A 26692-nucleotide genomic window follows, 5' to 3' on the forward strand; every position below is an offset into this window, starting at 1 on the left:
GAGTGTGAACGGCATCAGTGTTCCCTACCATGGAGGATCAAACTCCACATTTATCTCCACAGGAGCCCAGTGACAGGCTGAGCTGTGGGTTAATGGTGGTGAAGGCCACCAGGCCTTCGTCCAGTTAAGGACCCGTCTGTAGAGTCGGGGTTCAGATGGGGAATTCTCCCCCTTCGAGGCAAAGTGTATAAACACAATAATGGAAGTTTTAGTCACAGAAAAACTGTGAAATGTTTGAACGTAGAAAAGAGATGGGTCATTGGATGGTTTTATCAGGGAGCTACGACGTTTCGCTGGTTAGAGAGAGAGAGAGAGCAGCTGGCCTTCCCAGGAGCCTTTGCTCACTGACTCTGGTTATTTCACATGTTAAAAGAAAAATCCATCTCATGATGTTCTAATCATGTTGGCACATGGATGCTGAAGCTTTGGACAGACAGTATTTGATTCTAGAGCCGTGTCAGAGCCTCAGGCCTGCACTACCTCACTGTTTACCACATTCTACTTCTAACAGTGAAGGCAAATAAAGCCCTCAGACTCAGTGTGCAGGGCTCCATGGGAGACTTTCTAGGATCATGGATCTGGAAATAACAGACTCAGTGTGCAGGGCTCCGTGGGAGACTTTCTAGGATCATGGATCTGGAAATAACAGACTCAGTGTGCAAAGACCGTTAGTGTTTAAAGTAGGGGTGGGGATCACAGGGTACCTCACGATATGATATGATATGATTTGGATACATGGTCCACGATACCCATATTATCATTATACAGCGATACTGCGATAATCGAGATATTGTAAGAAAACTCTATAACGATATATCACAAAATATGTCTAACTAGAGAATACAAAATAGTTATAAAATGGTCAAGTGCAGGATTTCTCAGTTTATTCACAACAATTTAGTATCAATTTCACAGAATTTGACACAGACTGAGCTAAATACTGAATATGAAGTGCATAAAGTCTATACATATGTGTGTAGTATATATATGTAGAACTTATTATGTAATTTTAAGTTAATATCAAATTTAACAATGTAGAATTAAGCTATTTAAAAAACATATAGTCCTGCATCATCTCGCATTTTACCTATCTTTGTTCAATCTGAAGATGAGGATTTTCCCCATTTGTTGCACTGAATTAAAATGCTGCCGTGATTTTTTTATTAAGAAAAGGGGAATAAATTATTATAGAGTGAATGTACTCCAATCCTTTATATTTCATACTTTATCAGTTTTTTATGTCATCACATAATGTGTTTGTGGAGGGAGACTATGGGAGACGAGCTGATCGTCACGTCCAGCTTTCAGACTGATGGACTGTGTTTTGCGGAGGGCATGACGTGACAGGCCAGTAATTCTTTCTGATGTTACCGAAGCCGTCATTCTTAACGACACTACACAGGACAGGTCCTTACAGATAAAACGACTGTGATTATGGTTGCATGAGTAGAGACCAGCGGTAGCTTCAACGGGCTTGATTGTTGACGTTAGCCGTTAGCTGTAGCGCTAGATTCGTCGTGTTGTCTCAGTATTTTACTCTGGCGTGGCATATCTTGCAAACAACTGTCTAACTCCTGTCTAAGTTTGTGCTGTCTTTAATGTTTTGGAGGCCAAAATAAGTCTACACATCCACTATGAATGTAGAAGTCACTCTGCTGGGTAGGTACAAGCAACCGGCTCACGCAGACTGGAAGTCTCGTGTGATCTCGTTGTCTCAAGAGAGAAGAGGCAAGAGTCAACTGCCAGCTGGCGATGCCTGCCGCCAACTAGCGGTCAGGGTGTGAAATTACACCACAAACTACTGCACCAACAAAGTGAATGATTAGCTAATTAATTAAATATCGATACTGCATTTTAAAATATCGATACAATATCGCACCAGGAAGTATCGCGATATTTCAGTGTATCGATTTTTTGTCCCACCCCTAGTTTAAAGTCACTTGCAAAATCTGCTACACAATGTTGTGGACCCTGAATCGTAGTCATGGTCTCAGTAGCAGCCTAAATAATCACATTAGACTTTAATCATAGCGGATCAGTCTGAGTGGTTTCTGTAAACCCTCCAAAGATCTGCTCTGCATCTGCTCTCAGTAGCAGACTCTGAGGACAGCTTTGGTCCTTTTGTCCCTGATTGGGCTCCTTTTAGACATCCAGTCCTGGACCAGTACCTGGTTTTACTTTGATAATGACAGACTAGATGAGCAGATCTTCAGCTCCTGATGTTGAAACTGACGCTGGTGTCTCTGTGTTCAGACATAGATGAGTGCTTGGAAAGCCCACCTCCCTGCTTTGGCGGTCGCTGCTCAAACACAGAGGGCAGTTTCCTGTGCGTGTGTCCGCGGGGATTCCAGCATGATGAAACAGGAACCACTTGTGTTGGTAAGTCCTGCTTTTTATTCTGTTTCTGTTAAATACTCCCCGATACCCTGTAAACGCCTCCATCAGTTCTGCTCAGAGTCTCTGGGCTGAACTTCACTGTTCTAAACACAGCCGCCTCACGTCACAGCCCTCTGGACCAGAATAGAGCAGATATCAGCTGGATGAGCCAATGAGGAGCTCCACAATCCTCCAGAGGGCATCTGCTCAAGGAAACGAACGCCTTCAGGAAGTGGACATGTAATCAGCCCTGTGGGGAACTCCCAAAAGTTCTCAGTGAGGACCTGGAGTGCCAGGATGTGATCTGCTTTAGACCTCTTAGAGTAAAGCCCAACTGTTGGAGGAACAGATGATGGATCCTGTTCAGCCTTCTAGACTGGAACAACAGCGGCCCTCTTCCAGTCAGCAGGGATGCTGCCGGTTCTACTTACAGAGCAGATGAGAGCCTGCCACCATCTCAGTCTGAATCCCTCACACCTGGAGCTTTCCCGGCCTTCAGCTAGTCCTCCGCCTGCAGAGTCTCCTCATCAGTTGTTGGGTCACAGCTTACAGATGGGTCTGCAGCATGATTGGAGCTCATGACTGGGAAGACCTGTTCGATACAGGAGGAGTTCTGCAGGCATGTTAGATATCATGGAGATTCCCAAAGGAATGAACAAACTTCCAGCTGACTCACCTCCATAACCATTGACAGTTGGTTAAAACGTTTAAGGACACATCAGTGTGCATGCAGGAGCTGGGGATCAAACCTCAGACCTTCTGCAGCTCTATCAGCAGATGGCGACAGAATGGCTGCTTCAGTCTAGAGTGCTAAAAATGCACCAACACATGAACATTTCATGTCAGGCAGCATCAGCCGTTAGACTCTATGCATGCTGTGCAGAACCACACCCTCTGGCACTGGTCAGCACTCAGTCAAACAGCAGCTCTGCACACTAACAAGTGCATACTAATAGATTTATAAGTGAGTGGAATCTTGGATGAGTGCTGACCACACTGTTAGCAGCGTCTGCACCGCCCTCCTTCCCGCTTCAGCCCACTTATTGGGATATAAATATGAGGCACTCTGTCATTACGTGGTTTCCTGCCATTTCAACACAGCTCTCCCCACCCACCAAAATAAGACTGAATTAAGGCTGTGAGGGCAAACAGGCCTGATGCTCATTTCCCTGGAGCTGCAATCAGATCTCTTCTCCTGGGGTGGAGGGAGACTGATCAGATCAGGATGTCTCTGAGAGCTTTATATGGTTGTGGACATGCAGCCAGGATACCCTTTAATAATGTGCATTAAAAAAGGCTCTTATGTTAAAAAGGTTAAAGAATCTCTGTAGTGCTGGGTCTTTCTACCAGACGTGACTCTGCTGTCATTGTCATTATTCTATAAAGTTTTAGATTAAAGGGTTAAACCCCGGCACAGTGTGGAGCCTGGTTTCTTGGGTTTTGCAGCATGTCTTCGAGGGTTTTATCAACACCTGCCAGTGTGTGATAGATCATGAACCACAGCTTTTTGTGTATTTTTTCACAGATATGGATGAATGCAGAGACAGGATGCTGTGTCCCTCTGGTATCTGCTTCAACGTGCCCGGTGGCTACAACTGCGGCTCCTGTTCTGATGGCTTCTTGGCACAGGGAGGCCAGTGTGTAGGTACGTATGAGATTTCTCCTTGAAAACTGAGAATAATAAGACTGTGGCGTTTTTTTCTTCTGTTTATCATTTTGATTCTCCAGAGCGAACAGAATCTCAGGTGAGTCTCTGTTAAAGGAAATCCCTCTGAGCTGTGAAACACATCTCACATTTTCTCACATTTTCGTGCTGTTGTTGAGCTCTGGAGGATAAACTTAGCTCAATTCCATCTCAGCAAGGATACAACTCACCATAGCAACCTTCTGTTCTCACAGTGATGGAAAATTAGACTGGAGGTGCCCTACAGACAGCTCAGTGGACATGGCAACATCATCTCTGGCTGGCTGTTTGGGTTTCGTCAGAGCACCAACCTAATCTAAAGCAAAACTGAAAGTGAGCGATGTTGACTCGATATGAGGGGATAGTCTATGACTGCATGTGCACAGAGGAACGACGTCTGCAGATGGAGGAACTTTAGAGGAGAGATTCTCAGTCACCTGCTGGTGTAGGAGTGCAAACTCTAAGCCCATGTCCAAGAGACAGGAGTAGGACTTCTTCTGGACATTTCTGTTGGAGGGCAGCGGCTCACAGACGTCTGCAGCCTGCATCACTCCTCTTTCAGAGTTCTCTGCTTTACTAAACATGATGGGTTTAACCGACCTTCTTCAACTTTCTGACAATACACTGGATAAACTAACCCTGACGAAAGAGCTGAAGGAAAATTTGTCATCCAAGTGTGTTTATGGCTGTGGCTTTGCTGCTGTAAAGGCTGATATTTCGACCAGCTACAGTCAGAACAGTCTGATCAGCAAGTACGCCTTACAAACCACCTTCAGGAATCCTGAAATATCCCTTTAAATGCTGTTATATCAACCACGGATCACTGAACAGGGAGTCATTTTGTACATGCAGTCCTGCATATTTCTTTAAGTATGTGCTCATTTCTATTCCCTTTTTTCTATGCACTCATTTGAATACATCTGTCCCAGAAGCAGAGGAACCAAGGCATAGGCCCTAATGCACCACTAACCAAAGCCTCGACTCCAAAGAAAAGGCCGAACTAGAGGTGAATTTTTCCCTGTTTAAGTCCAAATAAAACAGGAAGCAGCACTGATCGGGCCCTCGCACCTTCACACACATCGGGGTTTAGGGAACTACTGGCGTGTGGCAGAGCAGCTAAATGACATCTTTGAAACACACAAACTAAAATCTCTGATGTGTCGTGTCTGTTACAGCCGACGAGAAACAAAAACATCAGCTCATTCTGAATCTGATGGCAGCAACACATCTCAGAAAAGTAGGGACAGGTCCATGTTTACCACGGTGTAGCATCCCCTCTTCTTTAACAACAGTCTGTAAATGTCTGGAAGTGAGGAGACCAGCTGATGGAGAGGATTGTTGTCCCATTCTGGTCTGATGTAGGATTCTAGCTGCTCAACAGTCCTGGGTCTTTTTCCTTTTCTGATGCTCCAAATGTTTTCTGTTGGTGAAAGGTCTGGACTGCAGTCAGACCAGTTCAGGACCCAGACTCTTCTCCTGTGAAGCCATGCTGTTGTGATGGATGTGGTCTGTGGTTTAGCATGGTCTTGCTGAAATAGTGGCAGCCTTCCCTGACAGAGACGTTGTCTGGATGGGAGCATATGTTGCTCTAAAAGCTCTCTCTGCTTTCCAGCATTGATAGTTCCTTTCCAGATGTTAGAGCTGCCCACGCCATAGGCACTAATGCAACCCCATACCATCAGAGATGCAGGCTTTAGACCTGAGCCAGGAGAACAAGCTGGATGCTCCCTCTCCTCTTTAGTCCACAGGACACGGCGTCTGTGGTTTCCTCCGACCACAGAACAGTTTTCCATGTTTCCTCTGACCACAGAACAGTTTTCCATGTTTCCTCTGACCACAGAACAGTTTTCCATGTTTCATCTGACCACAGAACAGTTTTCCATGTTTCCTCTGACCACAGAACAGTTTTCCATGTTTCCTCTGACCTCAGAACAGTTTTCCATGTTTCATCTGACCACAGAACAGTTTTCCATGTTTCATCTGACCACAGAACAGTTTTCCATGTTTCATCTGACCACAGAACAGTTTTCCATGTTTCATCTGACCACAGAACAGTTTTCCATGTTTCATCTGACCACAGAACAGTTTTCCATGTTTCATCTGACCACAGAACAGTTTTCCATGTTTCCTCAGTCCATGTTAAATGAGCTTTGGTCCAGAGAAGACGGACCACGGTGTTTCTGGATCCTGTTCACATATGGCGTCTTCTCTCCATCATCAGCTTTAACTGTCATTGGTGGATGGCACGGCCAACTGTGTTGACAGACGGTGATTTCTGGAATGTTCCTGAGCCCATGCAGGGATTTCACTACAGAATCATGCCTGTTTTTAATGCAGTGCACCTTCAGCCTTGTCCCTTGCTCTCAGAGATTTCTCCAGATTCTCTGAATCTGTTGATGGTATTATGGACTGTAGATGGAGGACAGTCAAAGTTGTTGCTATTCTCCGTTGGCGAACATTTTCTGAAAGTTCACATTTTTAGAAACATTTCTGCCCATCTTTATTCTGAGAGACTCTGCCTCTCTGAAATGGTCCAAATAATTGATTTGTTCCATTCTGGGTCCATTTTGTTTGGATTTATTCCATTTTTCAGCCTAATTTTGGCTTCTTTCTCCACTGACATTAACAGCCCAGGACCCCTGCTGATGACTCTTGTCTAACAGCGACCAAAAACCAGTTCCATACTAAAATCATCTGTAGACCTTTCATCTATGAGGGAGCAGACCACATTGGTCCAGGAACTACTGAGACTCTGATCGAGGATTGTTTCATTCCTAAATGGTAAAAGCAGCGTTGTTGTGAAGCCCCTGACATTAAAGCTGGAATGCTTGATTGTTTTATTTCACATCCTTGGGGTGAGTTATTGAAGATAGACATGATGTCAGAGTGGACATCCTCAAAGAGCTTCCTGTAGTACAGAGGAAAAGAGAAGATCTCAGAGCTCCATCCAGCTGCAGTCAGAAAGTCTTTGTCCTTTCACATCAGAACACTAGAAGTCTTTTACAAACCCATGTAGCATGAACTCCTGCTGTACTCTCATTACTGCTGAAAAAGAAAGAAATAATGTCACTAATGTTCATCTGTATAAACAATCATATATTAGAGGACTCCCCAGGCCAGCACTGTAAAACATCAGCACCACCACTCTGAGCTACAATGATGCAGCTGGTGGTCAGAATGAATTCATGCCTATAAATATAAAGGGTGTAATAAGTGCAAACATGCAGGGCCATTAACAGGACGTGTTCCTCATAATCATGCATTAGGTTTTGGCAGGATCATCATAAATGGATTTACCATTCAGAAAATTGAAAATGACTCATTTTACCAGAGACTTTTTTGTCTTTATTAGTTTCTTGGTTGCACATTTACAGGAGTCAAACAACTACGCGGACTCTTTCAGACCCTGTCAGGTCTCTGTGTCCATGAAAAGCCCAGTTCCAACTAGGTCTGTCCAGTTTAATCCTGTTACTGAAAACATACATGCCAGTCACTGCTGCTGTTTATCAGTGAAGTATGGAGTCAGTCTAAAGAGCCTCTGTTACTGTGCCTGTGTTCACCTGAACCTGGAGCCTTCCAGCATTATTCAGATCAGAACTATTCACTCAGTCTATTAATCCCTGCTCAGTGCTTCCACAGGACACCAGGACAAATTCCAGGCCAAGTGTTCATTAGTGTTTACACCTGATCCTTCAACTCCTTCCCGATGGAATACACCTCCTCAGAAACTAAAGTCTGAACATTGTCCTGATGTCTCTATGATGTCTTTGTGTTCCTCTGTGATGTCTCTATAATATCTCTGATGTCTCTATGATGTCTCTGTGATGTCTCTGTGATGCTGATGTCTCTGTGATGCTGATGTCTCTGTGATGTCTCTGTGATGCTGATGTCTCTGTGATGCTGATGTCTCTGTGATGTCTCTGTGATGCTGATGTCTCTGTGATGCTGATGTCTCTGTGATGTCTCTATGATGTCTCTGTGATGCTGATGTCTCTGTGATGTCTCTATGATGTCTCTGTGATGCTGATGTCTCTGTGATGTCTCTATGATGTCTCTGTGATGCTGATGTCTCTGTGATGCTGATGTCTCTGTGATGTCTCTATGATGTCTCTGTGATGCTGATGTCTCTGTGATGTCTCTATGATGTCTCTGTGATGCTGATGTCTCTGTGATGTCTCTATGATGCTGATGTCTCTCTGATGTCTCTATGATGTCTCTGTGATGTCTCTGTGATGTCTCTGTGATGCTGATGTCTCTGTGATGTCTCTGTGATGTCTCTGTGATGCTGATGTCTCTGTGATGTCTCTGTGATGTCTCTATGATGCTGATGTCTCTGTGATGTCTCTGTGATGTCTCTGTGATGCTGATGTCTCTGTGATGTCTCTGTGATGCTGATGTCTCTGTGATGTCTCTGTGATGTCTCTATGATGCTGATGTCTCTGTGATGTCTCTGTGATGTCTCTATGATGTCTCTGTGATGCTGATGTCTCTCTGATGTCTCTATGATGTCTCTGTGATGTCTCTGTGATGTCTCTGTGATGCTGATGTCTCTGTGATGTCTCTGTGATGCTGATGTCTCTGTGATGCTGATATCTCTGTGATGTCTCTGTGATGCTGATGTCTCTGTGATGCTGATGTCTCTGTGATGTCTCTATGATGCTGATGTCTCTCTGATGTCTCTGTGATGCTGATGTCTCTGTGATGCTGATGTCTCTGTGATGTCTCTATGATGCTGATGTCTCTCTGATGTCTCTGTGATGTCTCTGTGATGCTGATGTCTCTGTGATGCTGATGTCTCTGTGATGTCTCTCTGATGCTGATGTCTCTGTGATGTCTCTGCGATGTCTCTGTGATGCTGATGTCTCTATGATGTCTCTGTGATGTCTCTGTGATGTCTCTGTGATGCTGATGTCTCTGTGATGTCTCTGTGATGCTGATGTCTCTGTGATGTCTCTGTGATGCTGATGTCTCTGTGATGTCTCTGTGATGTCTCTGTGATGCTGATGTCTCTGTGATGTCTCTGTGATGCTGATGTCTCTGTGATGTCTCTCTGATGTCTCTATGATGTCTCTGTGATGCTGATATCTCTGTGATGTCTCTGTGATGCTGATATCTCTGTGATGTCTCTCTGATGCTGATGTCTCTGTGATGTCTCTGTGATGTCTCTATGATGTCTCTGTGATGCTGATGTCTCTGTGATATCTCTGTGATGTCTCTGTGATGCTGATGTCTCTGTGATGTCTCTGTGATGTCTCTGTGATGTCTCTCTGATGCTGATGTCTCTGTGATGTCTCTGTGATGTCTCTGTGATGCTGATGTCTCTGTGATATCTCTGTGATGTCTCTGTGATGCTGATGTCTCTGTGATGTCTCTGTGATGTCTCTCTGATGCTGATGTCTCTGTGATGTCTCTGTGATGTCTCTGTGATGCTGATGTCTCTGTGATGTCTCTATGATGCTGATGTCTCTCTGATGTCTCTATGATGTCTCTGTGATGTCTCTGTGATGTCTCTGTGATGCTGATGTCTCTGTGATGTCTCTGTGATGCTGATGTCTCTGTGATGCTGATATCTCTGTGATGTCTCTGTGATGCTGATGTCTCTGTGATGTCTCTCTGATGCTGATGTCTCTGTGATGTCTCTGCGATGTCTCTGTGATGCTGATGTCTCTATGATGTCTCTGTGATGTCTCTGTGATGTCTCTGTGATGCTGATGTCTCTATGATGTCTCTGTGATGTCTCTGTGATGTCTCTGTGATGCTGATGTCTCTGTGATGTCTCTGTGATGCTGATGTCTCTGTGATGTCTCTCTGATGCTGATATCTCTGTGATGTCTCTCTGATGCTGATGTCTCTGTGATGTCTCTGTGATGTCTCTATGATGTCTCTGTGATGCTGATGTCTCTGTGATATCTCTGTGATGTCTCTGTGATGCTGATGTCTCTGTGATGTCTCTGTGATGTCTCTGTGATGTCTCTCTGATGCTGATGTCTCTGTGATGTCTCTGTGATGTCTCTGTGATGCTGATGTCTCTGTGATATCTCTGTGATGTCTCTGTGATGCTGATGTCTCTGTGATGTCTCTGTGATGTCTCTCTGATGCTGATGTCTCTGTGATGTCTCTGTGATGTCTCTGTGATGCTGATGTCTCTGTGATGTCTCTGTGATGTCTCTGTGATGTCTCTGTGATGTCTCTATGATATCTCTGTGATGCTGATGTCTCTGTGATGTCTCTGTGATGTCTCTGTGATGTCTCTGTGATGTCTCTGTGATGTCTCTATGATGTCTCTCTGATGCTGATGTCTCTGTGATGTCTCTATGATATCTCTCTGATGCTGATGTCTCTGTGATGTCTCTGTGATATCTCTGTGATGCTGATGTCTCTCTGATGCTGATGTCTCTCTGATGCTGATGTCTCTGTGATGCTGATGTCTCTGTGATGTCTCTGTGATGTCTCTATGATATCTCTCTGATGCTGATGTCTCTGTGATGCTGATGTCTCTCTGATGCTGATGTCTCTGTGATGTCTCTGTGATGTCTCTCTGATGCTGATGTCTCTGTGATGCTGATGTCTCTCTGATGCTGATGTCTCTGTGATGTCTCTATGATATCTCTCTGATGCTGATGTCTCTGTGATGCTGATGTCTCTCTGATGCTGATGTCTCTGTGATGTCTCTGTGATGTCTCTGTGATGTCTCTCTGATGCTGATGTCTCTGTGATGTCTCTGTGATGTCTCTCTGATGCTGATTTCTCTGTTTCAGATGTAGACGAGTGCCAGGACGAGCGGGTTTGTACCAGAGGACACTGTGAGAACACTGAGGGCTCCTTCATCTGCCACTGTGGACCAGGATTTCGAGCGGCCCCTGCAGGACACAACTGTGATGGTAGGTGCACTTCTGTGTGTGCAGCCCCCTTTCCAGAAACGTTCACTGTGTAAGATGTAAATAACTCCAGAAGTCAATTATTGTCATATATCATAAACCCATCTTTGATTCACAGTCAAACCAACAAATCAAATGTTAAAAGGAGACATTTGACTTTTTCAAGACAAATTTGAGCTCTTTTGATTGCAGCAACACATCTCAGAAACACTGTTTTCCTGCAGAAGGAAAACTAGTCCTGTTGTTTATACACTGCCTGGCCAAAAAAAAGTGGCCACCTGGATTTAACTAAGCAAACAGGTAGGAGCCTCCTATTGGATAATTACTGCATGGGCGATTATCTTTCAGCTGGCAACAAGTTATTTAACCCCAGCTGATGCAATGAGGAACTTCTCATTTCTTAAACAACCATATCAAAAGACACATCCTGTGGTCGTGGAAAAGATGTTAGTCTGTTTAAGAAGAGTCAAATCATTGGCATGCAAAAAAGGCTTCAGTTTGCTAGGGAGCATAAAGACTGGACTCTGGAGGAATGGAAGAAGGTCATGTGGTCTGATGAGTCCAGACTGACCCTGTTCCAGAGTGATGGAGCATCAGGGTAAGAAGAGAGGCAGGTGAAGTGATGCACCCATCATGCCTAGTGCCTACTGTACAAGCCTGTGGGGGCAGGGCTATGATCTGGGGTTGCTGCAGTTGGTCAGGTCTAGGTTCAGCAACATTATGTGGCCAAAGAATGAGGTCAGCTGACTACCTGAATATACTGAATGACCAGGTTATTCCATCAATGGATTTTTTCTTCCCTAATGGCACGGGCATATTCCAGGATGACAACGCCAGGATTCATCGGACTCAAACTGTGAAAGAGTGGTTCAGGGAGCATGAGACATCATTTTCACACATGGATTGGCCACCACAGAGTCCAGACCTTAACCCCACTGAGAATCTTTGGGATGTGCTGGAGAAGGCTTTGCACAGTGGTCAGACTCTCCCATCATCAATATTAAAATTAATGCAGCCCTGGATGGAAATAAATCTTGTGACATTGCAGAAACTTATCGAAACAACGCCACAGCGAATGCGTGCTGTAATCAAAGCTAAAGGCGGTCCAACCAAATATTAGAGTGTGTGACCTTTCTTTGGTGGCCACTTTTTTTTGGCCAGGCTGTGTATTTGTGTACACTGATAAAGTTTCCAGGCAGATTTATATAGAAAAACCAGAGGTACTTTTTGCATTTTTTTATAAACATTATCAAGATTGATCTTTGTTTAAACCAATTTTTCTAAAAGTAACTCTTACTTACTTTTTTGAGTAAAAAACTAGGCTAGTCTTTAAGTTACACCATTTTTTCTGTGCAGTGCATTAAGTCCAAGTACACTTGACTTGTGAAACCAACTGTCTACATCATCAATGGAGCTGAATAAAAGAGCGTGTTTTATAGAGTGTTTGTTTCCCTCTAGCGTCCTCTAGTGAAAACATGCTTCTAGAGCATTTCTGAGGTCAGGCTCTGATGTTGGACCAGAAGGCCTGGACCACAATCTCTGATCCAGTTCATCCTAAAGGTGCTGGATGGGGTTGAGGTCAGGACTCTGTGTGGACCAGTCCAGTCCTCCATCAGACCAGGTCTTTCTAGTCCTTCTCTGGTCTCTGGGCCACAGTCCTGCTGGAACAGAAAAGGGTCTTCCCCAAACTGTTGGAAGCGTAGCATTGTCCAGAATGTCTTGGTCTGCTGAAGCATTAAGACTGGCCTTCACTGGAGATAAGGGGTCTAGACCAGACCCTGAAAACCAGCCCCAGACCATTATCCCTCCTCCACCAAACTCCACAGTCAGACAGGTAACGTTCTCCCAGCATCCTCCAGACTCACCATCTGACTGTAAACAGAGAAGATGATTGGTCCCTCCACAGTCCAGTGTTGGTGTGTTTTACTCCATCTGGACTTGGTGATGTGAGGCTGCATGCAGCTGTTGCCATGGAAACCCATTCATGAAGCTCCTGCTGCAGTTTTAGTGTTTACATTAATGCCAGAGGAAGTTCAGAACTCTTCAGCGATGGAATCAGCAGAGACTTGGAGACTTTTACCCATGATCCTTAGCAGTCGTTGACCTCTCTGTGATTTTGCCTGGTCTTCCTCTTCATGGCTGAGCTGCTGTTGTTCCTAAACTCTTCCACTCTCTAATAACATCACTGACAGCTGACTGTGGAATATGCAGCATGAACTGTCTTATTCAAAGGTGTCATCATCACAGAACCACGCTGGAAGTCTCTGAGCTCTTCAGAACGACCGTTCAGGATCACAGAGACTGCATGGACAGGTGATGGTTTTATACCTGTGGGTCTGACAGGAACACCTCAGTTCAATAATAACAGGTGTGGCTGAATGCTTCTGTCAGTATACTGTATTTCCAGTGGAGGCTTGAGATGAAGCCTAGCTCCCTTTAGATGCCAAGTCCCTCATAAATCCAGTTGGTGATCATTGTGAAAGTTGGAAGGACTCAGAGAACGACGATCAGCTGATTGGTGTGTTCTCCGTCATCACTGACATTTACCTGAACTCACATTTTAGTCTGCATGAGTGGAGCTAATTTCATCCTACACTAGTGTGTCATTAAGTTTCCTCCACATCACTGATGATGTCATCACTGTTTTTTCACTCTGACTCAAGGTTAGGGATGTAATCCTAATCCTGATCCCAGAGCTCGGACCTCCACTCCTGTTTCAGTATTGATAATGGATCTGATCTGTTCAGAGTGGTTTTAGAGGACGCACCGTCACAAACACTGCTTTAACCAGTGCTTTTCACTGATTGGTCAGAATAAGTGAAAACACTGACAGATATTGGTTAGTCTGGACATTATGCTCTGCTAGTTTAACCCTAAATTACAACCTGACTAGTTTAGTGTGGACTCAACACCAGAACTGAAGACAGACCTTGCAGACATGCTACCTTTCTTTGACTTTCGTCCAGAGTCCACCTTCATTTGTCGGTTTGATTGCTGTTTGTGTTTAGATGTGAATGAGTGCCTGGAGGAGGTCCGACCCTGTGGGAGCGTGGGAGCTTGTGTGAACAGCGTGGGTTCGTACTCGTGCTCGTGCCCTCCTGGATACAGACAGATCAACGGCACCAGCTGCAGAGGTGAGGAGCCGGCTCTCGTCTTTCTGCTGTTAGAGGCAGAGTTCTGTGATCGATTAGGAATGCCTGCGTGTCTTCACAGATGTCGATGAGTGTGTGGATGAACAAGAGCTCTGCTCCCCCCACGGTGACTGTGTGAACACAGAGGGGTCCTATCTGTGCGTCTGCGAGAGTGGATTCACCGCCAGCCTCGACACGCCCTCCTGTGACGGTAAGATGCTACTGCAGCAGAAACAGCCCACAGAATCAGACCCACAGGTGGCGGCACATGTTCCAGTGGTCATGATTACTGAACTTTATTCCATCCTCGGCTTGTCTTTACTGTAATAATGCCTCCCATTATTGGCTGGCATAACCCTTGAAACATCAGAGCCATCCAGACATTAGTCGGACACAGAGGAAGCTCTCGGCTGCTCCTCCTCTATGTCCCCTTATAGAGCTGAGTTCCTCACAGATTTTATTAGAGCATTAAAAACAAGTTTCTAAACTTTTCTTACAAGAGCTGGCTGATTTAGTTTTCTCTTTCAAAGATGCTAAAAGTCTCTGACACTTGAAAAAAAATCTCCTTTATCCTAATAAGATACTAATGCAGTAAATGTGCACCACTGTTATTGGGCACGTTTATCTTAACCCTGCTAAACACATCATTATTTTCAATTTAACAGGGTTTTTCAGCGTGAGCGATCATGTTGAACTGGTAACAGCCAGTTTTATGGTTTGCTTCGTATTGTGGAGGTGTGGAAGCGGCGCACTAACAGACTCTGTTCACCGTCTGGCATACCAGGCGTTTTCCTGCTGGTCCGTTATCATTCACAGGAGCATCCTAGTAAAGAAGAGCATCATTAACCCTTTAAAACCTGCTATTGTGCAAGTCCACCAGGACATGTTCTTACATTTTTACATACTGTAGTGACATTTTTGGGACTATTTTTAATTGCTTTACATCAATATAACCCTTATATCCCAAGTTTTAATAACATGTATGGACTTACAGTCTTTAACAAATGTATTAACCCACCTGTCGTATCTGTCTCAGAGACCATCCAGCATCATGAAGTGCTTTAATGCGGACTCTTTCATTTTCAGTCAGCTCTCCACATTTTACCATTTTGAACAGGAATGAGGAATTTCAAACTGAATCCACCCAAATTTGAGCCGACTCACTGGGCTTCTCTGAGAAGTCAGAAATGAATCAAGCATAACATTCAAGCACTAAAACTCATTTTTCTCTTCAGGAATGACAGTAAATAACTATATTTTGACATATTCATCAGAAATATTAACGTGCTTTACTATTTTTTCAGTTTTTTTGTAAATCAGTAAATTGTAAAACTCATGGATAACAATAATAATTCTATTTTAGCATTAAAAATATCATTTGGGTTAAAGAGCTTCTACATATTCGTGTATTAACCACTGCAGAAACATCAAAAATGATTTTGGTATTAGGGTGCTGTAATACATTTGTTAAGCACTGCATGCCACTTGATGGTGACTAAATGTTTTTACATGCTGCAGCTGAGTTTGGCTCCATGTTTCTTAGAGAGTTAAAACAGTGCAGTGCTACAGTGCTACGTCTTAGACCCGTTAGCCTTAGGCTAACATAAGCTACTGTCACAAACCTGATCAGTCCCTCTTTGACTGGATCTTTATGCCAACAGTTGCTAGTATCAATCCTCACCAAAGCTGTCTCTTAAAGACATGCAATGATGGCGGTTTGACAGTTGAGTTCAGATCGACATCACTGCAGCTGGCTGCTGTTTCCACGGAGACCACAACCCAACATGCACCGAGCCCTGACGTGCAGAGGGGCGAGGGCCCGTTCAGTGCTGCTAGTAGCCCTAGTTTAGCTCTGTTTGTCTGTGTCTCTGTGAGATCAGCAGACTCTGACTGAAGACAACATGCAAATAGAGAAGGCACCAACAATGTAGGAAAAAAAGTTCTTCAATAATTTAAAACACATGCAGAACATTAGGAGAAATGCAGAAAAGTTCAAAAACGTGAGAGAAATGTGCTGCAACATCAGGAAAGGAAGGAAGGAGGGAAGGAAGGAAGGAAGGAAGGAAGGAAGGAAGGGGGAAACAAGGAAAGAAACCAAAGGAAGCCTATGAGCTGGCTGTCTAGACGCGGAGGGATAGATGTAGCTCTACATTTATGAAAGCAGTGGATGACCGACTTATGTCAAACTTTTTGCACCATCTGCTGCATTTGAACACACTCTTAGTATTCTGTTCAATCTGCTGCATTCAATTTTCACCCATCATATCACTTCCTTAATCCGACTGCTAAAAAAAAACTGTCAGCATAAAGTGAAAGGTTAGATCAAAGTAGAGGACAACCAACACAACAAGGCCAGTTTATCTGGATGGCACATCTCAGGAAGAGGGCAATTCTAGGAGCTTACAGAGGGCAGCACAACACAACCACAACAAACATGTTCACTCTCGGCCCCACAAGTGACCTCCTGGCATTGACACGTTCACTCTGGGCCCCACCAGTGACCTCCTGGCATTGACACGTTCACTCTCGGCCCCACCAGTGACCTCCTGGCATTGACACGTTCTCTCTCGGCCCCACCAGTGACCTCCTGGCATGTAAATGTTCTCTCTCGGCCCCACCAGTGACCTCCTGGCATGTTAACGTTCACTCTCGGCCCCACCAGTGGACTCCTGGCATGTAAACGTTCACTCTGGGCCCCACCAGTGACCTCCTGGCATTGACACGTTCACTCTGGGCCCCACCAGTGACCTCCTGGCATTGACGAGTTCACTCTGGGCCCCACCAGTGACTTCCTGGCATGTAAACGTTCACTCTCGGCCCCACCAGTGACCTCCTGGCATTGACACGTTCACTCTGGGCCCCACCATTAACCTCCTGGGATGTAAACGTTCTCTCTCAGCCCCACCAGTGACCTCCTGGCATTGACACGTTCACTCTGGGCCCCACCAGTGACCTCCTGGCATGTAAACGTTCACTCTCGGCCCCACCAGTGACCTCCTGGCATGTAAACCTTCACTCTCGGCCCCACCAGTGACCTCCTGGCATGTAAACGTTCACTCTGGGCCCCACCAGTGACCTCCTGGGATGTTAACGTTCACTCTTGGCCCCAGGAGTGACCTCCTGGCATGTTAACGTTCACTCTGGGCCCCACCAGTGACCTCCTGGCATTGACATGTTCACTCTCGGCCCCACCAGTGACCTCCTGGCATGTAAACGTTCACTCTGGGCCCCGCCAGTGACCTCCTGGCATTGAAACGTTCACTCTGGGCCCCACCAGTGACTTCCTGGCATGTAAACGTTCACTCTGGGCCCCACCAGTGACCTCCTGGCATTGACACGTTCACTCTGGGCCCCACCAGTGACCTCCTGGCATTGACGAGTTCACTCTGGGCCCCACCAGTGACCTCCTGGCATGTAAACGTTCACTCTCGGCCCCACCAGTGACCTCCTGGCATGTAAACATTCACTCTCGGCCCCACCAGTGACCTCCTGGCATGTAAACGTTCACTCTGGGCCCCACCAGTGACCTCCTGGGATGTTAATGTTCACTCTGGGCCCCACCAGTGACCTCCTGGCATTGACACGTTCACTCTCGGCCCCACCAGTGACCTCCTGGCATGTAAACGTTCACTCTCGGCCCCACAAGTGACCTCCTGGCATGTTAACGTTCACTCTGGGCCCCACCAGTGACCTCCTGGCATTGACATGTTCACTCTCGACCCCACCAGTGACCTCCTGGCATTGACACGTTCACTCTCGGCCCCACCAGTGACCTCCTGGCATTGACACGTTCTCTCTCGGCCCCACCAGTGACCTCCTGGCATGTAAACGTTCACTCTCGGCCCCACCAGTGACCTCCTGGCATGTAAACGTTCACTCTGGGCCCCACCAGTGACCTCCTGGCATTGACACGTTCACTCTGGGCCCCACCAGTGACCTCCTGGCATGTTACCGTTCACTCTCGGCCCCACCAGTGACCTCCTGGCATGTTACCGTTCACTCTCGGCCCCACCAGTGACCTCCTGGCATGTTAACGTTCACTCTCGGCCCCACCAGTGACCTCCTGGCATTGACACGTTCACTCTGGGCCCCACCAGTGACCTCCTGGCATGTAAACGTTCACTCTCGGCCCCACCAGTGACCTCCTGGCATTGACACGTTCACTCTGGGCCCCACCAGTGACCTCCTGGCATGTAAACGTTCACTCTGGGCCCCACCAGTGACCTCCTGGCATGTAAACGTTCACTCTGGGCCCCACCAGTGACCTCCTGGCATTGACACGTTCACTCTGGGCCCCACCAGTGACCTCCTGGCATTGACACGTTCACTCTGGGCCCCACCAGTGACCTCCTGGCATGTAAACGTTCACTCTCGGCCCCACCAGTGACCTCCTGGCATGTAAACGTTCACTCTCGGCCCCACCAGTGACCTCCTGGCATGTAAACGTTCACTCTGGGCCCCACCAGTGACCTCCTGGGATGTTAATGTTCACTCTGGGCCCCACCAGTGACCTCCTGGCATGTTATTGTTCACTCTCGGCCCCACCAGTGACCTCCTGGCATTGACGAGTTCACTCTGGGCCCCACCAGTGACCTCCTGGCATGTTAACGTTCACTCTGGGCCCCACCAGTGACCTCCTGGCATGTTACCGTTCACTCTCGGCCCCACCAGTGACCTCCTGGCATGTTACCGTTCACTCTCGGCCCCACCAGTGACCTCCTGGCATTGACACGTTCACTCTCGGCCCCGCCAGTGACCTCCTGGCATTGACACGTTCACTCTGGGCCCCACCAGTGACTTCCTGGCATGTAAACGTTCACTCTCGGCCCCACCAGTGACCTCCTGGCATGTTAACGTTCACTCTGGGCCCCGCCAGTGACCTCCTGGCATTGACACGTTCACTCTGGGCCCCACCAGTGACTTCCTGGCATGTAAACGTTCACTCTGGGCCCCACCAGTGACCTCCTGGCATTGACACGTTCACTCTGGGCCCCACCAGTGACCTCCTGGCATTGACGAGTTCACTCTGGGCCCCACCAGTGACCTCCTGGCATGTTACCGTTCACTCTCGGCCCCACCAGTGACCTCCTGGCATGCTAACGTTCACTCTCGGCCCCACCAGTGACCTCCTGGCATTGACACGTTCACTCTCGGCCCCACCAGTGACCTCCTGGCATGTTACCGTTCACTCTCGGCCCCACCAGTGACCTCCTGGCATTGACACGTTCACTCTCGGCCCCACCAGTGACCTCCTGGCATTGACACGTTCACTCTCGGCCCCACCAGTGACCTCCTGGCATGTAAACGTTCTCTCTCAGCCCCACCAGTGACCTCCTGGCATGTAAACGTTCACTCTCGGCCCCACCAGTGACCTCCTGGCATGTTACCGTTCACTCTCGGCCCCACCAGTGACCTCCTGGCATGTTAACGTTCACTCTGGGCCCCACCAGTGACCTCCTGGGATGTAAACGTTCACTCTGGGCCCCACCAGTGACCTCCTGGCATTGACACGTTCACTCTGGGCCCCACCAGTGACCTCCTGGCATTGACACGTTCACTCTCGGCCCCGCCAGTGACCTCCTGGCATTGACACGTTCACTCTGGGCCCCACCAGTGACCTCCTGGCATGTTAACGTTCACTCTCGGCCCCACCAGTGACCTCCTGGCATGTTAACGTTCACTCTGGGCCCCACCAGTGACCTCCTGGGATGTAAACGTTCACTCTGGGCCCCACCAGTGACCTCCTGGCATTGACACGTTCACTCTGGGCCCCACCAGTGACCTCCTGGCATTGACGAGTTCACTCTGGGCCCCACCAGTGACCTCCTGGCATGTACACGTTCACTCCGCCCCACCAGTGACCTCCTGGCATTGACACGTTCACTCTGGGCCCCACCAGTGACCTCCTGGCATGTAAACGTTCACTCTGGGCCCCACCAGTGACCTCCTGGGATGTTAACGTTCACTCTTGGCCCCAGGAGTGACCTCCTGGCATGTTAACGTTCACTCTGGGCCCCACCAGTGACCTCCTGGCATTGACACGTTCACTCTGGGCCCCACCAGTGACCTCCTGGCATGTTACCGTTCACTCTCGGCCCCACCAGTGACCTCCTGGCATGCTAACGTTCACTCTCGGCCCCACCAGTGACCTCCTGGCATGTTACCGTTCACTCTCGGCCCCACCAGTGACCTCCTGGCATGTTACCGTTCACTCTCGGCCCCACCAGTGACCTCCTGGCATTGACACGTTCACTCTCGGCCCCACCAGTGACCTCCTGGCATTGAAACGTTCACTCTCGGCCCCACCAGTGACCTCCTGGCATGTAAACGTTCTCTCTCGGCCCCACCAGTGACCTCCTGGCATGTAAACGTTCACTCTCGGCCCCACCAGTGACCTCCTGGCATGGTAACGTTCACTCTCGGCCCCACCAGTGACCTCCTGGCATGTAAACGTTCACTCTCGGCCCCACCAGTGACCTCCTGGCATGTTAACGTTCACTCTGGGCCCCACCAGTGACCTCCTGGCATTGACACGTTCACTCTCGGCCCCACCAGTGACCTCCTGGCATTGACACGTTCACTCTCGACCCCACCAGTGACCTCCTGGCATTGACACGTTCACTCTCGACCCCACCAGTGACCTCCTGGCATTGACACGTTCACTCTCGGCCCCACCAGTGACCTCCTGGCATTGACACGTTCACTCTCGGCCCCACCAGTGACCTCCTGGCATGTAAACGTTCACTCTGGGCCCCACCAGTGACCTCCTGGCATTGACACGTTCACTCTGGGCCCCACCAGTGACCTCCTGGCATGTAAACGTTCACTCTCGGCCCCACCAGTGACCTCCTGGCATGTAAACGTTCACTCTCGGCCCCACCAGTGACCTCCTGGCATGTAAACGTTCACTCTCGGCCCCACCAGTGACCTCCTGGCATGTTACCGTTCACTCTCGGCCCCACCAGTGACCTCCTGGCATGTTAACGTTCACTCTCGGCCCCACCAGTGACCTCCTGGCATTGACACGTTCACTCTCGGCCCCACCAGTGACCTCCTGGCATGTAAACGTTCACTCTTGGCCCCACCAGTGACCTCCTGGCATTTTAACGTTCACTCTGGGCCCCACCAGTGACCTCCTGGCATTTAAACGTTCACTCTGGGCCCCACCAGTGACCTCCTGGCATGTTACCGTTCACTCTCGGCCCCACCAGTGACCTCCTGGCATGTAAACGTTCACTCTCGGCCCCACCAGTGACCTCCTGGCATGTAAACGTTCACTCTCGGCCCCACCAGTGACCTCCTGGCATGTTAACGTTCACTCTGGGCCCCACCAGTGACCTCCTGGCATGTTACCGTTCACTCTCGGCCCCACCAGTGACCTCCTGGCATTGACACGTTCACTCTCGGCCCCACCAGTGACCTCCTGGCATTGACACGTTCACTCTCGGCCCCGCCAGTGACCTCCTGGCATTGACACGTTCACTCTGGGCTCCACCAGTGACCTCCTGGCATGTTACCATTCACTCTCGGCCCCAGGAGTGACCTCCTGGCATGTAAACGTTCACTCTCGGCCCCACCAGTGGACTCCTGGCATGTAAACGTTCACTCTCGGCCCCACCAGTGACCTCCTGGGATGTAAACGTTCACTCTGGGCCCCACCAGTGACCTCCTGGCATTGACACGTTCAGTCTGGGCCCCACCATTGACCTCCTGGCATGTTAACGTTCACTCTCGGCCCCACCAGTGACCTCCTGGCATGTTACCATTCACTCTCGGCCCCAGGAGTGACCTCCTGGCATGTTAACGTTCACTCTGGGCCCCACCAGTGACCTCCTGGGATGTAAACGTTCACTCTTGGCCCCACCAGTGACCTCCTGGCATGTTATTGTTCACTCTCGGCCCCACCAGTGACCTCCTGGCATGCTAACGTTCACTCTCGGCCCCACCAGTGACCTCCTGGAATGCTAACGTTCACTCTCGGCCCCACCAGTGACCTCCTGGCATGTTACCCTCCACTCTCGGCCCCACCAGTGACCTCCTGGCATGCTAACGTTCACTCTCGGCCCCACCAGTGACCTCCTGGCATGTTACCGTTCACTCTCGGCCCCACCAGTGACCTCCTGGCATGTTACCGTTCACTCTCGGCCCCACCAGTGACCTCCTGGCATTGACACGTTCACTCTCGGCCCCACCAGTGACCTCCTGGCATTGACACGTTCACTCTCGGCCCCACCAGTGACCTCCTGGCATGTAAACGTTCTCTCTCGGCCCCACCAGTGACCTCCTGGCATGTAAACGTTCACTCTCGGCCCCACCAGTGACCTCCTGGCATGTTACCGTTCACTCTCGGCCCCACCAGTGACCTCCTGGCATGTAAACGTTCACTCTCGGCCCCACCAGTGACCTCCTGGCATGTAAACGTTCACTCTCGGCCCCACCAGTGACCTCCTGGCATTGACACGTTCACTCTGGGCCCCACCAGTGACCTCCTGGCATTGTTCACGCTCACTCGGCCCCACCAGTGACCTCCTGGCATTTAAACGTTCACTCTCCGCCCCACCAGTGACCTCCTGGCATTGACACGTTCACTCTGGGCCCCACCAGTGACCTCCTGGCATTGACACGTTCACTCTCGGCCCCACCAGTGACCTCCTGGCATTGACACGTTCACTCTCGGCCCCACCAGTGACCTCCTGGCATTGACACGTTCACTCTCGGCCCCACCAGTGACCTCCTGGCATGTAAACGTTCTCTCTCGGCCCCACCAGTGACCTCCTGGCATGTAAACGTTCACTCTCGGCCCCACCAGTGACCTCCTGGCATGTAAACGTTCACTCTCGGCCCCACCAGTGACCTCCTGGCATGTTAACGTTCACTCTGGGCCCCACCAGTGACCTCCTGGCATGTTACCGTTCACTCTCGGCCCCACCAGTGACCTCCTGGCATGTTACCGTTCACTCTCGGCCCCACCAGTGACCTCCTGGCATTGACACGTTCACTCTCGGCCCCACCAGTGACCTCCTGGCATTTACACGTTCACTCTGGGCCCCACCAATGACCTCCTGGCATTGACGAGTTCACTCTGGGCCCCACCAGTGACCTCCTGGCATTGTTACCGTTCACTCGGCCCCACCAGTGACCTCCTGGCATTGACGTTCACTCTTGGCCCCACCAGTGACCTCCTGGTATGTAAACGTTCACTCTCGGCCCCACCAGTGACCTCCTGGCATGTTACCGTTCACTCTCGGCCCCACCAGTGACCTCCTGGCATTGACACGTTCACTCTCGGCCCCACCAGTGACCTCCTGGCATTGACACGTTCACTCTCGGCCCCGCCAGTGACCTCCTGGCATTGACACGTTCACTCTGGGCCCCACCAGTGACCTCCTGGCATGTTAACGTTCACTCTGGGCCCCACCAGTGACCTCCTGGCATGTAAACGTTCACTCTCGACCCCACCAGTGACCTCCTGGCATGTAAACGTTCACTCTCGGCCCCACCAGTGACCTCCTGGCATTGACACGTTCACTCTCGGCCCCACCAGTGACCTCCTGGCATTGACACGTTCACTCTCGACCCCACCAGTGACCTCCTGGCATTGACACGTTCACTCTCGGCCCCACCAGTGACCTCCTGGCATGTAAACGTTCACTCTCGGCCCCACCAGTGACCTCCTGGCATGTAAACGTTCACTCTGGGCCCCACCAGTGACCTCCTGGCATGTTAACGTTCACTCTGGGCCCCACCAGTGACCTCCTGGCATGTTACCGTTCACTCTCGGCCCCACCAGTGACCTCCTGGCATTGTAACGTTCACTCTGGGCCCCACCAGTGACGTCCTGGCATGTAACGCTCACTCTGGGCCCCACCAGTGACCTCCTGGCATGTAAACGCTCACTCGGCCCCACCAGTGACCTCCTGGCATGTTACCGTTCACTCGGCCCCACCAGTGACCTCCTGGCATGTAACGTTCACTCTGGCCCCACCAGTGACCTCCTGGCATGTAACGTTCACTCGGCCACCAGTGACCTCCTGGCATGTAAACGTTCACTCTTGGCCCCACCAGTGACCTCCTGGCATGTACACGTTCACTCTCGGCCCCACCAGTGACCTCCTGGCATTGACACGTTCACTCTCGGCCCCACCAGTGACCTCCTGGCATTGACACGTTCACTCTGGGCCCCACCAGTGACCTCCTGGCATGTTAACGTTCACTCTGGGCCCCACCAGTGACCTCCTGGCATTGACACGTTCACTCTCGGCCCCACCAGTGACCTCCTGGCATTGACACGTTCACTCTCGACCCCACCAGTGACCTCCTGGCATTGACACGTTCACTCTCGGCCCCACCAGTGACCTCCTGGCATGTACACGTTCACTCTGGTCCCCACCAGTGACCTCCTGGCATGTTGACACGTTCACTCGGCCCCACCAGTGACCTCCTGGCATTGACGAGTTCACTCTCGGCCCCACCAGTGACCTCCTGGCATGCTAACGTTCACTCTCGGCCCCACCAGTGACCTCCTGGCATTGACACGTTCTCTCTCGGCCCCACCAGTGACCTCCTGGCATTGCTAACGCTCACTCGGCCCCACCAGTGACCTCCTGGCATTGACACGTTCACTCTCGGCCCCACCAGTGACCTCCTGGCATTGACACGTTCACTCTCGGCCCCACCAGTGACCTCCTGGCATTTTAACGTTCACTCTGGGCCCCACCAGTGACCTCCTGGCATGTAAACGTTCACTCTGGGCCCCACCAGTGACCTCCTGGCATGTTACCGTTCACTCTCGGCCCCACCAGTGACCTCCTGGCATGTAAACGTTCACTCTTGGCCCCACCAGTGACCTCCTGGTATGTAAACGTTCACTCTCGGCCCCACCAGTGACCTCCTGGCATGTTACCGTTCACTCTCGGCCCCACCAGTGACCTCCTGGCATTGACACATTCACTCTCGGCCCCACCAGTGACCTCCTGGCATTGACACGTTCACTCTCGGCCCCGCCAGTGACCTCCTGGCATTGACACGTTCACTCTGGGCCCCACCAGTGGACTCCTGGCATGTAAACGTTCACTCTGGGCCCCACCAGTGACCTCCTGGGATGTAAACGTTCACTCTGGGCCCCACCAGTGACCTCCTGGCATTGACACGTTCAGTCTGGGCCCCACCAGTGACCTCCTGGCATGTTAACGTTCACTCTCGGCCCCACCAGTGACCTCCTGGCATGTATACATTCACTCTCGGCCCCACCAGTGACCTCCTGGCATGTTACCATTCACTCTCGGCCCCAGGAGTGACCTCCTGGCATGTTAACGTTCACTCTCGGCCCCACCAGTGACCTCCTGGGATGTTACCGTTCACTCTGGGCCCCACCAGTGACCTCCTGGCATGTTACCCTCCACTCTCGGCCCCACCAGTGACCTCCTGGCATGCTAACGTTCACTCTCGGCCCCACCAGTGACCTCCTGGAATGCTAACGTTCACTCTCGGCCCCACCAGTGACCTCCTGGCATGCTAACGTTCACTCTCGGCCCCACCAGTGACCTCCTGGCATGTTACCCTCCACTCTCGGCCCCACCAGTGACCTCCTGGCATGCTAACGTTCACTCTCGGCCCCACCAGTGACCTCCTGGCATGTTACCGTTCACTCTCGGCCCCACCAGTGACCTCCTGGCATGCTAACGTTCACTCTCGGCCCCACCAGTGACCTCCTGGAATGCTAACGTTCACTCTCGGCCCCACCAGTGACCTCCTGACATGTTACCGTTCACTCTCGGCCCCACCAGTGACCTCCTGGCATGTTAACGTTCACTCTCGGCCCCACCAGTGACCTCCTGGAATGCTAACGTTCACTCTCGGCCCCACCAGTGACCTCCTGACATGTTACCCTCCACTCTCGGCCCCACCAGTGACCTCCTGGCATGCTAACGTTCACTCTCGGCCCCACCAGTGACCTCCTGGCATGTTACCATTCACTCTCGGCCCCACCAGTGACCTCCTGGCATGTTAACGTTCACTCTCGGCCCCACCAGTGACCTCCTGGCATGTAAATGTTCTCTCTCGGCCCCACCAGTGACCTCCTGGCATTGACACGTTCACTCTCGGCCCCACCAGTGACCTCCTGGCATGTTAACAATAGAATGTCAGTGTTAACACTGGGCCTTGTCACAGAGGTGGATTCCTGCCTCTGATATCAGGAATGAGACCACAACAGGGACAGCACCTCTTAGAAATGAAGGTCAAAGTTACAGAGATGGGGTTCAGTGAGAACATTTAAACAAACAGTTTCAGTCAGAGGCAGCAGAGCTGAATCCCCAACCTCTCAGCAGACCTGATGCTTTCTGGGAGTCGGTTCCAGATATACAGAGTATAGAAGCTGAACCTTAATCCTTCAGTTTAGTTCTGACTCTGGGGACTCAGAACAGACCTGGACTAGACCACCTGACTAGTCTGGACGGTTCATTCTGGCCTGGAAGGTCTCTGATGTATTTTTGACCTAAATTCAGAACTTTATAAGCTAACGGGAGTATTTTAGAGTCTCTGAGACACAGGGAGTCAGGCTAGACCTCAGACCAGGACTGATATGGTCCAGTCTCTTTATAAGCTAATTTCTAAAATTCAGG

General features: G+C 49.8%; 1 protein-coding gene across 1 annotated transcript in view; it reads left to right on the plus strand.

Annotated features, from left to right (window-relative positions):
* LOC121511318 (latent-transforming growth factor beta-binding protein 1-like) overlaps nucleotides 1-26692 on the plus strand; it is a 75329-nt gene that overhangs the window by 19816 nt on the left and 28821 nt on the right. Inside the window, exons 7-11 of the mRNA XM_041789956.1 lie at nucleotides 2254-2379; nucleotides 3902-4021; nucleotides 10819-10941; nucleotides 13947-14072; nucleotides 14152-14280. Of these exons, the coding sequence (XP_041645890.1) occupies nucleotides 2254-2379; nucleotides 3902-4021; nucleotides 10819-10941; nucleotides 13947-14072; nucleotides 14152-14280 (624 nt within the window). The remainder of the gene's footprint in view (nucleotides 1-2253; nucleotides 2380-3901; nucleotides 4022-10818; nucleotides 10942-13946; nucleotides 14073-14151; nucleotides 14281-26692) is intronic.

The sequence above is a fragment of the Cheilinus undulatus genome, linkage group 1 (assembly GCF_018320785.1).
Source record: "Cheilinus undulatus linkage group 1, ASM1832078v1, whole genome shotgun sequence".
Taxonomy (NCBI): domain Eukaryota; kingdom Metazoa; phylum Chordata; class Actinopteri; order Labriformes; family Labridae; genus Cheilinus; species Cheilinus undulatus.